At 33.4% G+C, this 14,506-nt stretch overlaps 1 protein-coding gene across 1 annotated transcript; it reads right to left on the bottom strand.

Moving 5' to 3' along the window:
• Nucleotides 1–3,455: 3,455 nt before the first annotated feature.
• Nucleotides 3,456–14,296, bottom strand: ctss2.1 (cathepsin S, ortholog2, tandem duplicate 1). Its single transcript, XM_038282484.1, has 8 exons — nucleotides 14,149–14,296; nucleotides 11,571–11,695; nucleotides 9,359–9,481; nucleotides 7,218–7,370; nucleotides 6,719–6,943; nucleotides 5,574–5,739; nucleotides 5,304–5,406; nucleotides 3,456–3,819 (listed from the first exon to the last, which is right to left on the bottom strand). The coding sequence occupies exons 1-8, from the start codon at nucleotides 14,165–14,167 to the stop codon at nucleotides 3,720–3,722; spliced, it is 1,014 nt and encodes a 337-aa protein (XP_038138412.1). The 5' UTR covers nucleotides 14,168–14,296; the 3' UTR covers nucleotides 3,456–3,719.
• Between the last annotated feature and the right edge of the window lie 210 nt (nucleotides 14,297–14,506).

Genomic DNA, 14,506 nt, shown 5'->3' on the forward strand with positions numbered 1-14,506 from the left:
CACAAGTTTACATTTTTTGTTATTTTTATTGAAGAATGCAAAGTTTTACAATGGGGCATTATGTGATAATTTCTTTCTTTACACAAACAATACGATTTGAAAGTAAAAAACAGATTTTTTTTTTTTTTCTGGAGCTGAAAATGATTTATGTTATACAGTTATATTCATTATTGCTCTAATAGTTCTGAGTTCCAGGCTTTGACATCAGAGGCCTGAAGATGTGCTGACACTATAATAGACTGAACTAGATGCTAAGAGGAGGGGACTTCTCTGTGAACGGACTCATTAATGCTTGAATAATTTAATTTGGTGAAGAAATGAACACAAAATATATTATTTTAAGTTTTTTAAATCATTTCAGGACCATTTTTAATTTAAATAAGGGGTCTCAACTCAGATTCTACAGGCCCAGTATCCTGCAACTTTTAGATGGGTCACTGGTTCAATGAACACCTGAATCAAATGGCTAAACTACCTCACTAGCAGAAGTCAAGTTCTGCTAACAAGCTCATACTGGAGTCTGGTGTGTCGAAGCAGACACATCTAAAAGTTGCAGGACAAGGACCCTCAAGAATTGGAGTTTGAGACCCCTGCTTTGTGTGGATTAATTATCCTGTCCAAGGGTTCTTTAGAATCAGGGAATACCACCCTAACTGGCCTGTGGGCACATCAGAGCCGTTATAAAGTCCAGCTTTTTCCACTTAAGGCAGCTAGCCAAAGTAAAACCCATTCTATCAAAACAACATTTTGAAACAGTGATCCATGCATTTGTGCCCACACAGCTGAATTACTGTAACTCACTTTATACAGGGGTCAGTGACTTGTATATTTCCCAACTTCAGAGGGTTCAAAATGCTGCTGCACGTCTTTTAACAGGTACACGAAAATTTGACCACATTTCCCCTGTTTTAGCTTCCTTACACTGGCTGCCAGTACATTTTAGGATTGATTTTAAAATTATTTTATTTGTTTTTAAAACTCTTAATGGCCTTGCCCCTTCTTATCTGTCTGAGCTGTTGCATTCTTATACACCCTCCCGTTCCCTCAGGTCAGCTGATCAGTTGCTTCTGAGGGTCCCAAAGACAAAATGCAAGCTCAGAGAAATCCGTGCTTTTTCTGTGGCAGCTCCTAAGCTGTGGAACGATCTGCCTCTGAGCATAAGACAGGCCTCTTCTCTTGCTGTTTTTATGTCCCTTCTTAAGACTCATATTTTTTCCTTGGCTTTTGGCACAATTTGAGAGGTTTTACTTTGTTTTATTCTCTTTGAATACTAATTTGTGTTTTACAGTCGTTTTTTTTCATTTTATAATTTTATTGTATTTTATGATTGTGTACAGCACTTTGGTCCTGTCCGGTGTATGCTTCATAAATAAAGTTGGTATGGTATGGTATGGTATGTGGCTATGAAGCCCTATACTTACAAAATTCGGATACATTGAGTACTCTTACTCAATGTTATCAAAAATAACATCTTAACCTTTAAAATACATCAACTGTTGCATAAGACCAAATAAGACAGACTTCTCTCCCTATCTGCTAAATACAGACATCTGCAGAATTGGAGCAGCCTAGTAAATCAGAAGCCGTTTTTGATCATTCTAGATAAACTAATCCAAATCTTTGCACTTAATCATTGATTAATTTTCATATAGTATATTATTCACAAATGCTTGTATATGGTGTAGGCCACAGTAAACCAAGGACAAGAGTGGTAAGTTGACAAAAAGTGGCTCTTTTCCAGTTATACTGGCCACTGAAAGCAGATTTAAAAAAGAGCACCTGTTTACACATTTATACTTCATGGACAAATCTGTAAGCAAGTTAGGGTTAAAAGTGCTGACTACGGACACAATAGCATATGACGGACAGAAGATATGCTGAAAAGAAAGTGTGCTATTAGTAAAACCAAACGATATTGGGATTTCTGCTTTGAAGTGTTTTATTTCACTGAAAAATATCTATCTATGGAAAAAGAACTTGCCTAAAAGTATATACACATCTCATTAATAGGAAATTGTGTCATATGACCACATGTTCTCATTGCATGCATTGGTGCTGACATCTGTCCACCATCAGTGAAGAGGACACAGTCTGTAACTGGTGTTAACATTAAAGAGGGGAGGGTGTCTAATGAGTTGCTATTAATTACTGCCTTATTTGGCTTAATTCATACACTCAACTTCAGCTCTTCAATATAGCTCACATAGACCTGTGATGCACAATAGCAACAGTTTATGAAGACAGGATTAAATAACAGAGTTTATAGTTTATAGAGAGTGAAGCTCTAAGTGGATCAGTTAAAGGGACATTTGGAAACTGCTCTTTTGCTTATCTTTCATAACCTTTTTGTATTCAGATACAGTGAAGGAAAGTGTGAAGAATTTATTTTAGTTGGTAAAAAGAAACAGACTGTAATTTAAGAGAAATTAGTAAATAGATCTGTTTGTCAATAATCTTACTAAATGCATGTTTATACATGCATTAGAAATATTAGTTATAATTGGTGTGATATTTCCTTCAAGGAGAGATGAATAAATGGGTTCATATTTTTATTAAGTTTAAGTTTTTTGGTAAAGGCTAGGTGAGACTTGGAAGAACAGTTACTTTTCTTCCTTTTCACTGGTGTTTTTTTTCTTTTTTCCCTTTAGCAAGTCTTGTAAAAAAATAGCCCTGAATCACTTTAGTTTTTACTTTTTATAGTAATTTTTTTTGGCTTTGAAAGGGGGACTTGGCTTTAAAAATGTCCCATAGTAAATTGTTTTCTCTAACGGAGACTTGGTCTTTATTTCTCTAAGAACTCTATAGTTAAATTAAAAAGTGGATTTTCAGACCACCTGTCTTTTATGTATAGGTATAATATTGATTTTATTACACCTAAATATTAGGACATTTATAGGTGGAAAAATAATTGTATGTAACAAATTCACTTTGAGTATAAAAACTTAAACATCATTTAACAAAGTAAAAAATGGCATTATAAAAGAGTATTTATTATTATCTTTTTACTTTGTTTCAATGTAGATTTATGATTCTAGATACAAAAAAAGAGTAATTAAATAATAAAGTGTTTCAAAGACAGCAGGGAATGTGTGGCCCTCTTTAGGCGCAGTGTACCTTCCAGCTGAGTTTGACCCTCTGCTCTAGTTGGTTCTAACTGTAAAAAAGTTAACTTTTTATTTCTGATTTATTTTTTAAAATATATGCTTTCAGACATTTAAAGGATTTTAATTCCTTGCCAAAAAATGTCAAAATAGCAGGCTCAAAGCTCTTGATCAATTAATACCAATGTCTTGATATGGCTGCACATCCATGACTTTTTAAAACTAACATTAGTGAAAAAAATTATTAATTATGTTACGGAACCACTGGCGTAGCTTTAAGCTGAAGACATCTGAATGGTATTTGAAATGTAAAATGAGTCTCGTGCAAAGTCTCAAAAAAATACAAACTCATGGTTCCTGGAGCCATATCTGAAAAATTAATCTCTCTTTATTTTTTAACAAAAACAAACAATAGTTTCAGTGGATTTAGCATTCATTCTTAAAAAGAATTCCAGTTAACACATGTAGATTAGAAATGTAAAAAGTTTTCGAAACAGATCAGGGAAAACCTTTAGGAACAAAGGAACTAAACAAATGTGCTGTTTTCAAGACCTAGTATTTGATTACTTTAGAAATAGAAATGAAAATATTGTTCAGATTATCATCTATTCCCTTTAGTTACATGATGGGGTAGCAGGAATACAGAGCAATCCCACACTGGTTGTTCTTGTTGCGGGCCATCCGAATGTAGCCCTGATCTCCAAAATAAGTTCCCCAGCTGGATGCAAAAGGAGAGAAAAATGAGAAAAATTCAGTTGAGTTGTCTTAACATAATGCTCATTTTGAAAATATTTCCAAATTTCTATGAATGATTCTGTTTATGTAAGCAATCAAATAAACGTAAATCCGAACTTATAACTAATATATTTTGAAGCACAACAAAATATTGCTGTGCTTAAATATATTTTCCCTTTTCTTTGGGAAGAATTCAAAGATGCAGGTTTTGAATCAACTTCCCTCGGTGGGACAACATATGCTGAAATTATCATATTAGACGATCAAATTAACATACTGTGCATTCTACTGTTAAACATCACATTATGTGGGCATTGAGTAGAGCTTCAGGGAATCTACTCTTTACACGTTTTTTGAACACTGCATACATATTTATAATTTAGAAATATGTCTATAATACAGAATACTCAGTATATGTCAGTGAATGAGGCTAACAGTTTATCATAAGACAAAATACTCTGGTTAATTTTACCAAAATGGTCAATACAATGTAAAGAGGTTAAAAAATATATATAATTGGAGCTCAGTAAATACTGTTAAAAAAAAAGTATTGTCCTTATCCAAACATTACCACATTACCAAAAAGTTTTTATTCTCTTCTAAATCTAGACAATATTAAAATGTAGGCTAGATAATGAGCATGTATGAGCGTGTTATCAAATTAAAAAAGAAAAGCTTTTGAAATAAAAATGGGAGCAAAGTGCATTTGAAAACACAGTAAACAATTTCTTAAAAACATCAAAAACAACCTTTCTACTAAGTTCACCAAGTTTTGTTTTGTTTTTCTCAAAGACCCTTAATAAGAACTTACGGTAATAAGAAATCACATTTTTTGGCTTTTTCAAGGAATTCTCTGAGGGCTTTATTTCTGTGTGTTCCTTTAAACCATGGCTCATTTTTGATTACTTTGACTCAGACTCAGGACTTTTGAGGCAAAGCCATTACAAGAGCTGATATTTAAATTTTAGGGGTTTTAAGAAACATCCAAGCTATGTTGTTGTGAATAAAGCAGTTAACAGATGGCATTACAGTTTTGAAAACTTAGAACTAAAAGTTATTAGATGACAAACCTAAAGTGAGCACAGAGCCCTTTTGAACTCTGGCAGTTGGGGAACTATTGGTATTTCATGCAGAACTTAGTCAATACTGCTGTGTGTATGTCTGTACATGGACTAAAGTGTAGTTAATTTGTTCATGATATTCACATTCCTGCTTATTCTTTAATTTTATTAGCTCTAAACCAGTTAAAATGTAAAACAAACAAACCCAGTTTTCCTGTTACTGGATTAGAGTTTTCAGGTGGGTTTGAATCCTACAGAGCAACTGCTGGTTAATCCATTCCATAACTTCTAACTTTTCTCTAAGGCCATTGTACCAGTAAGAAGCTAAAAGGACAGAATTGCTCTCTGACAACAAAGATCTGTTTTATAGTTGAGTAATCACTGCATGGCAGTTATGATGTCTCACCTGTTCTTCACCAGCCAATAATCTTGTCCATTTAGTGTGCCGTAGCCTACGGCTAAGACAGCATGGTTTATATTCTGGGTGCAGGTGGGGTCATCGTAAACTCCTTAAAAGATTAGACACAACAAACAGACATCACTGTCAATTAATCCTTTGGGTAATTAGAACCTGTTATAACTTGAATATTACTGGTATTGAGTACAAAAGGTTAATTAGTAATTTTATATTTATAAAAAAAAAAAAAAAGCAATAATTTGATTACATCTAACGTACCACTTCTGTAGAAAGCAAATCTGGGTCTCTTGGCATCAATAGCCACTGAAATAGGTCCAATAGTTGCAATTGCCTCCTTCAGTGCCTGTTCGTCCCCCTCTGGCAGAAAGCTGTATCGGGAGCAATTGGCTGCTCGAAATGCGGCATTGTATCGACAATCTTGGTCCTAAAATAAAAGGCAAGAAATAAATAATATTGACTGTAAGGCTTAACTAAATTATTGAAGAACTAAATAGAAACAAAAATGTGAACTTCTTTTAAAAATATAATTTGGATTTAGGTGGAATTGCAGCATTAAATAAGCAGTTTATGTATATTGAATGCAGGAGATTTTGGAAATAAATTAAATATAGAAACAATATTTTGAAAATGTCATTAAAAGTTGGATTGTTGAGCAAAAAGAAGTTCGTTATTTGTTACCGAGGTTCACCAATACCCTAAAATCATCAGACTCTAACACAGGTTGAATTGATGCAATTGGGAAAGTATAAAGAAACTCTCCCGAGGTTTTTATGGTATTATTAATAAAGACATTCAGAATAATCTGCTTAGAAACTAAAGTTCAACTCTACTTATGAGAGAATTTCCCATCACAAAGTTTGGATTTATTGCTCAGACCTTAGGCAGGCCGCATCTCCTCCTCCACAGAAACAGCAAACCAACTGAAGCCCAGAGGACAAACATGTTGTCTGCTGCGATTAATTTATGTTTCCAAAGAGGCGTTAACATAAAACCACAGACAAGTGAAAAGTGTTGCTGTCTAGAGCTTGAAGGGAATGGCTAACTTATTCCTTTTCTTTACATACATACACCCACATTCTCAATACTTATGAACCAGATTGTCTTTGGTAAAATACATTAATTGGAAATGTAGAGTGAAAAGCACGACATACAAAGAATGCACATAAATTTTGATTCCAATTATCTATTTAAAGTTTTCCATTCTTATTTATAGTTTTCATCTAATAAATGACATATTTTCAAACCCACAAAGACATGGAAAGAAAAGTGTTTCATTATTTGTTTGTTACAAGTAAGAAACAAAAAACAGCTTTATTCAGCCAAGCAGATCAGTTTTCTATTGTAACTCTAAAAAAAAAGCTGCAGAGATCAAATACATTTCATAAATGTTTTTAATTACTCACCCTTCCTGCATAGGGGTAAGCTTCCTCAGAGTCAATTCCCTGATTATCAATAACATATTGGAAGGCACGACTCATGAATCCTCCATTGCATCCATGGTTACCATATTTGGAGGAACAATCAACCAGATTCTGAGGACTGATGTCACGGAGCTTTCCAGTTTTCTTGGCCAACTGACCCTCCAGGGCCCCTGCAGCACTGAAGGCCCAGCAGGAGCCACATGCACCCTGGATTTAAAAGAAGACTGAATGTCAAAGTGTAGTGAAACTCATATGTGGCAAATATATTAGCTAAACTGCTTTTGGCTATAATCAAGCAAAAACTTTCTAAACCAACAACAAATGAATGCAATTAGTAAAAGTTAAAAGAAATGGGGAAAAAAGCAGATAGAAACAGGTTTTTCAACTTAAATTGAATGAAATATTTACAAATGACATTTATACTAAGGGTTTAGTTTCTTTATGACTATGTGAATCTCTTCTTCCCATTCAAATCTTTTACCTGCATCTTTACACTTGTGACCAAGCCCTTTTCTCTCCAATCTACTGTATCTGGTACATCAGAGCCTGTTGCCCCTACAAAGGATGAAGGCTCCCTCTGGAGGTCAGTAGGAGGAATGAGTGTGGCATAAAACTGCAGGATCTCCTCTGGACTCTATCAACAAAAAGAAAAGAATATATATAAAAGTTAAGACACACAATAGATATACGTAGATTTATTCAGTTGTGAATCCCAGTCCGTCTATGTAGGCCAATCTCTAGCCATTTTTTTTGTGCATCCCTTAAAAAGTTAATTTCAGCCAGTTGTTTTGACCCTTAAGAGGTACAGTGATGTTAGGTGATAGATTTGCTTAAAAATACAACAGCGTAGTCCCTCCATGTTTTATTTTAATTGTTTAATTTAACCGTGGAGATATAAAACCTTTCAAAGGACAGTTTACGTACGCTTGCTTTGCTAAGAAAAAATCAAAGACATTATTAAATTTTACTTCTCATACTTTGGACGTCCCTCTTATCCAACTACATCTGTTTTGGAGGAAAATAAAGAGCCTAGAGGTACTACAGCATATAATTTAGTTTGCTCAGATTACATAACTCACTTTGAGGAGAAGCTGGGATGATTTTTTCTATTAACTTGCATTATCATACCAGTAAGCTGAAGATCATTTATACTCTGCAGGATTTAGATTTTAAATACATTTTATTTTCCCATTAAGTTTTTTTCTTCAAGGAAATGAGACGGGATCTCTGAAGAGCATTAAAACACAGTTTAACCACTGAGGATGAGTTTTGCTTGTACACCCCCTAAAGGTCACTAAAGGTCAACATATAGAATCATCTGTAGTGTAGACCAAATATTTATACATAAGCTAAATCTTTAAGCATCTTCAGCTTATAAAATACATAATCCGAAAAGAATTTTGAGCCATATCCATAAGATTGTAATTTAATAAACAAACGACCTGAATATAATAGAAGTTTTGCTACCAGTTAACAGATATTTACTGATTAGCCTAAAGAGGCTCACTGTTGTATTGTAGTTTTAGGGAACAAAGGATATATTGCATCAGTAGACAACTGTTTTTATTAAGCTATGGTAGGTAGGTCTTGGTTTCTTACTTGCTCTTTACTTTGGTTTTATATGTGGTGAATAATTAGAAATATTTTTTTACTAAGATGTCTATCTGAGCAGAAGATAGTTATCCGTCTTATTTGCACTGCAAAAAAGGAAAATCTATACAAGTGTAATAACCTTGAATTCAGCTTTTGGTCTTATTACACTTGTTTTTCAATGTATTTTCTTACTAAGACTAAATATTGTTAAAATTATTTGACTTGTTTTAAGAAAATTCATTTTTTTCATCCTAACTAGATAATACAACTAATTCTGTGTAGCTTTTTTCTTAAAATAGCACACATTGCACACATTTCGCTTAATTCTGTGACATTTCTGCTAAAATGTTAATAAAAAAAAACTTTTTGAAGTTTTTGTCAAGTGTATTTTTCCCATACATTCACTACACCTACAGTAAATAATGAAATTAATTCTAGCTAAGAAAAACAGACTAGTTTTAAGCCTTTAAATGAACTGGTATCAAGTACATTTGCCTTGTTTTTAAGCCTGTTGTACGCTTGTTTTGAGCAATAATTGGTTAGAGGACATTTACTTCTAAGCAATAATGACTAATAAATGAGAATAAATTGCTTAAAATAAGAGAAAAAATCTTAACAAGAAAAAATAGATTTTTCTACTTGATTTAAGTTTTTTGGATGCTTACTACTTGGATATTATGTTCTTGTTTTAAGAAATCTTACCAAGTATCATTTGCTTGCTGCACTGGCAGATTATTTTGCTCAAAATAAGCAATTATTCACTTAAAACACTATTTTTTCTTATTTTTTAGAAGGCATTTTTTGTTGTGTGTCCAGCAGTAAGACATTAATGCTTTTTAAAATCATGTCGTGTCATACTAGGTCAATATATTTTATGATCTTAAATATTTTTCTATCTAGTGACATACATTGTTTTTTGCTTAATACTAATCTATCAAAGTGCTAATATTTTACTTTTTTTAACTACTACTAAGGAGCTTATTTAGCACCAATACTAAATGAGTAAAAGTAAAAAGAGGTAATTCTCACAAGGTCTCCCATGAAATTCATGCTCAGATCGTAGCTGTGAAACCCCATTGAAGCCTCCAGGTTATGCGTAGTAATAAGCATCAGGTTCTTCTCCCACAAATCCCTGCGGTGCATGTTCTCCTCCTGAATGCATGATTGGAAAATAAACAGCAAAAGAAGACAAACAGTTTAGTCAAAACAGGGGTTATGAGGAATATAAATAATTAAAAAACAGACATTTTGTGTAGTAAATATATTTTTAACACAATCAAATTAAGTTTTCCTGGGTAAACCTAGCTGTTAAACATCTACTGTATGTAGAAAGAAGGTGCATGCATCACTCAGGTGATTTTAGGCCATTTTAGTTTTCAAATCCTCAAAGATATGAAGACTCATCATTAAATTCCTTATTTTTTTAAATAAAAAACTGCCATTACTATTTACAGACATAAAAAACAGCCCAACACCATGACGTTACTCCCTTGTAAAGTCTACTACTGATATTATAAAGTTTAGTGGCTGTCTGTTTGAACTATAGCATCAAGCAATGATATTTAAAAAATATAGCTAAAAAATATTTTCTCGCTTGGGCAAATTTTCCTGTTGCAAATCTTCAGAAGACTTTTCTTCAGCAGTGGAGCCTTATGCATTGAGCAGGTCTATGCAGTATTCTGTTCTTGCATCTTTGGTATTATTAATCTTTTTTACATCATTACAGTTGCAGGTTTTAACTTTGCTTTGTTCCCAGGGTTGCTGTCTGTAGCATTAGGAGGTTTAGAAATGTCTTCATAAGCAATGGCAGAAGTGTGTTTTAACATGATTGCATATCTTGAGACAGCTCTTAGCGGGCATCGTGTTGACATCACTCTCACGGATTACAGCCAGAAAAGAAACCATTGCAATATTCCACCTCAGTATGTTTTAACCCAAAAAATTGTCACAAGGGTTTTAGTATTGTGGGCTTTAACACATCATATGATGCTTCTTGTGAGGAATCAGTTAGGAATGAATTCACATAACCTATTATTTACACTGAGGGAGCAGTTATGCTTTTTTAAATATTAACAAAAAGGAGCAGTTTGTTGAGCTTTCTGGGTCTTTTTGCTCGTCCTTCGTGCTTTAAACACTTAATCATATTTATACTCAAATTTGTTACACAAAGCAAATTCAATGCACATAGAAATGATAAACTATAAGAGCCGATTTGTTTTAATTTCTTTATATATGTGGATTTCTTTAATTATTATCAGTAACTTAATTTTATGTGAACATTAGAATTTTAGCCATAGTAGTAATATATTTATTGACTGATGTCGATGTGTTCAATGTCTGTTTTTTTTCTGAATTATGGTCCATTTAAATTGTCCTTCGACTTTCCAATTTCGGGACAGGAAATTTCAACTGGAGCACCCACGAAAGTCAGGGTCAGAGGTTGGAAAGTCAGGGTATCATACCCAACTTCCCTATTCATGGTGGCTGCTACACACATCAATAGCACATAAAGCCTTCTTACTGCAACTGTTTTTAGCCATCATTTATACTTAACTGATGGTCAGTTTAATACGTATTACATACCAGTGGTTGCACCAGGAAGAACATAACAATAGCTCCACAAATAGATCACTGGAATGCTTTCATAGCGGGAATTACGTCCCTCTAATTCTTTAGTTTTCGAGGTAAATCGAATGCACCATTATTGGAGGGATTTCCTTGCTAATTTACATTTTCAGTCAATATAGCAATAGCCCCCCTAGTGGTAAGCAGTGTAGTCAGTGTAAGAACATTAAGCTGTACAATTTATCTGATTCATGACTTATGATTTAGTGCAAATTAAAAGTTTATTTGGATCAAGTTTTTGACATCCTAAGTTAAAGATGTTAACTTCCTAGATTGGCCATTCCTCACTTTCATAATTATACACTAAAAACAGTTTGTTTTTTGTTGTTTTTTCAACACTATTTATGACTTTTAAAACATTTTAAAAGTTTTCATTTGTTACTCATGAATGCAACATTTAGACTATTCATGCCTAGGCTGTAATACTCATTCCTGGTTCATAAACTTGTCAGTAAATTATTATCAGATATTTTTTTGTATTGCTTAAGAATCCCAATGGGGTCTGTAAAAGGAAAGATTGGGCTTTTTGGTTTGAGTAGGGGGGCAGAAATAGGAGCTTATCAAAAATGCAGTCTGTGAAAGAACCGGCATCGCCCTGATATCTTGAATTGCATACATAATTTTGATACATCTTGCCATGCGTCTTCTTCCACAGCTCCCAGTGGTTGTCCAGACGACTGTCGAGCGAGACCACTGCTCCCACGCACAGACAGGCGAGCAGCAGGCTCCCGAACATCATGCCTGCAAACACACAGACAGAACAGGATGTCATCTGACCTTCGATAAGGCAGATGTGAGATTTGTTAGGCGAGAAAATAACTTGCCAAGCCAAAAAACAGATGAGCAGCTCTGATATAAAAAACCACACATACCTCTCTTCAGCTGCATAACATGTTTACATCCACACATGCACAGCAATGGTTAAAAATCAATCCCTTGATGTCTAAAATTGAACATAATAAATCTGTCTTATGTGTTTTTTGCCTTCAAGTGTCAGCAAATGATTAAAAAATACAAAAACTGAGACTGATACTTTGACTATTACACATAAATTAAACTGATTTTTTTTTACATATAAAGATAAAGGATAACATAGGTCTGCAATGAGTGTGTAATAACTGGCATTGGGTTATTGCACACATTGGATGTTTGAGAAACACAAACTGCAATAATAGGCAACAGAGGCTTGAATAAGACCTCTAGCCCATTTAAAAAAACTGCTTCAACACAATCTGCATTTTCAAAGAAACATAAATGCTGCATTTCCATATAAATATTTTTTTTCTAATCAAGATGTTTATATCTTCTACAAATCCCTCTAATTGTTCTGCAGAATATAAAAGGGCTTTTTTTAATAAATGCAGCTTTTTTAAATGGTCTCAGCATATGTGCATTCTGAACTGTTGCCTGAAAAACATTATAATAACATGACAGTTAAGACTCTAGATTGACTCTCGAAACAAAAATACAATTTTCAGAAAACGTGATTTTATTGTGATAAATATTTTCAGCCCCTTCTTAAATTTTCTAATTTCCTTTATCCTCTTTAACCCATTAAAGGCGTTAAGAACGGGCATTTATATATGCACATAGAGCCAAGAATGCTGCAGGAAGAACACACTTGCTTTTTTAGGTTGGTGTAGGAGGAAGTGGTTTTTAAAAGCTAACTTTATGTCTGTCACCAGGTTAAAGGAAACATACTTATAAAATAAAAAATTGTCTAAAATCCTAGTTGTGACACCCTCATGGTGAAACTGAAGCCAAAGCGGGTTAATTGGAATTTTATCAGCTTAGTTTTAAATTTATTCTATTTATTTTTCAGAGAAATGGGAGTAAAATAAATCTGGCAATACATTGTGAACTAAATATTAAAAAGAAAACAGCTTTATGTCATGCGAAAGTAATTAAAGGATTTTTTTTAAAGAAAATGTTGTTCTTCTTTTAATTAGTGTGCAAAATAGGAATTAAAAAAATGCAGACAATTAGTCAGCAAATATTTCTACAAAACTGCAACCTATAGGAATATTGATACCAAAGACACATGATCTGATGTTATATGGTGATGAATAAAAAATAAAAAAACGGTATACATCATGGGAAGACTTCTTGTGGTTTTAAATGTTGATGTGTTATCAAAGAAGCCCTTTGAGACTTCCTGTAAACTGAGCTGGATAAGTCATGCTGTTACACCATCAAACCAACTTACATCAGTGTTGGGCAAACTTCTGTGTCTTTAAAGAAAGTTTGGTGTTAATATTGCAGTGTTTTGATTTGTAAAGAAAGAACAGAATTTATGTTTTTTATTATTGAAAAGATCAAAAACATTAAATTTATTAAAACAAAATAGTACTAAGAGCCCTTTTATATAGAAAAGATTATGCTTAATATATTTTTTTTATTTATAACATATTTATTAAAGTTAATAAACACATTAAAGACATCAAACATGAAACATGGAGGATAAACTTTATATATTACCAGTTTATGTGCAATATTGATTTGAATTAATAGTTCAGTTTCATTTTGATGTGTTTAGTTTTAACATTTTCCAACCTGTCTATGTCTCTGACTTTGTTTTGGGTTTATGTGGGTTTGAAAGATCTTCACTGTCAGCAAGTATCACTTCTACAAAATCTAAATGGTAAGAATAATTGCACAAAAAAAGAAAAAAAACCTTGAATAACAGAGCAGTTTGATCTCGTGACAGAATGTGAAACTTATGTTATCAGGAAATGTAAAGCTGCCATCATCTTTATTAAATAGAGACTGTTTCCCTTTTATCTCTCATCTCATAAACTAATGGAGGATAAAAACCTATCAATGTTCTCTGAAAGAGGGCGAGAAGGAAGTGAATATTTTATCTACTGAATCTATAAATTAACAAACTAACTAGAGTTTGTTTAACCTAAAACTGCGCCCACTTTTTAGGATTAAGGCACAATGATAGCCTTGGAGAATTACAGATGAAATGTAAATATTTTTACTTGTAATTACAGTTAGAGGCGCGCAGTCAAAGCGACCAAATTCCTTGAACTAAAAACACCTGAACACAAAGGAAGACTAAAAATAGAGAGAGAGAAAGAAAAACATCCAAAATCGAAAGTAAAGCCAGGCGCTCCTCAGATCAGGCTATAAACTGATCCAATATCATATATAATGGCAGCATTTAAGCAGTTAAATCTAAATCAACTGACCTTTCTGAGGTGGATTCATCGCTGTAGAAGTTCAATGTCCTCCCTCTGTGTGTTCCTGCTTGGTTTTAATGCAGAAATGTCACATGATTTGGCAGCTCTTCCTCTTTCGAAACTGCGTAACACCGATGTGTTTATAGGCGCTTAATTAGACAGCAGGCGCTCTGCAGACATCAGTCAAATAAAGGAACTGCAAAAACTCTCCAAAATGACATGATAATGGACTGGTACACACTAGGGGTTTCTTACAGATCTTTACTGAAAATTACTTAAATGTATTTTTTATTTTTATGTATTTTATTTGTGAAATGTATTTATGTTTATTTAGAGAACATTTTCAAAATAACTGTTAATTATCATT

This window comes from Cyprinodon tularosa, unplaced genomic scaffold, assembly GCF_016077235.1.
Source record: "Cyprinodon tularosa strain WSP-4 unplaced genomic scaffold, ASM1607723v1 ctg184, whole genome shotgun sequence".
Taxonomy (NCBI): Eukaryota; Metazoa; Chordata; class Actinopteri; order Cyprinodontiformes; family Cyprinodontidae; genus Cyprinodon; species Cyprinodon tularosa.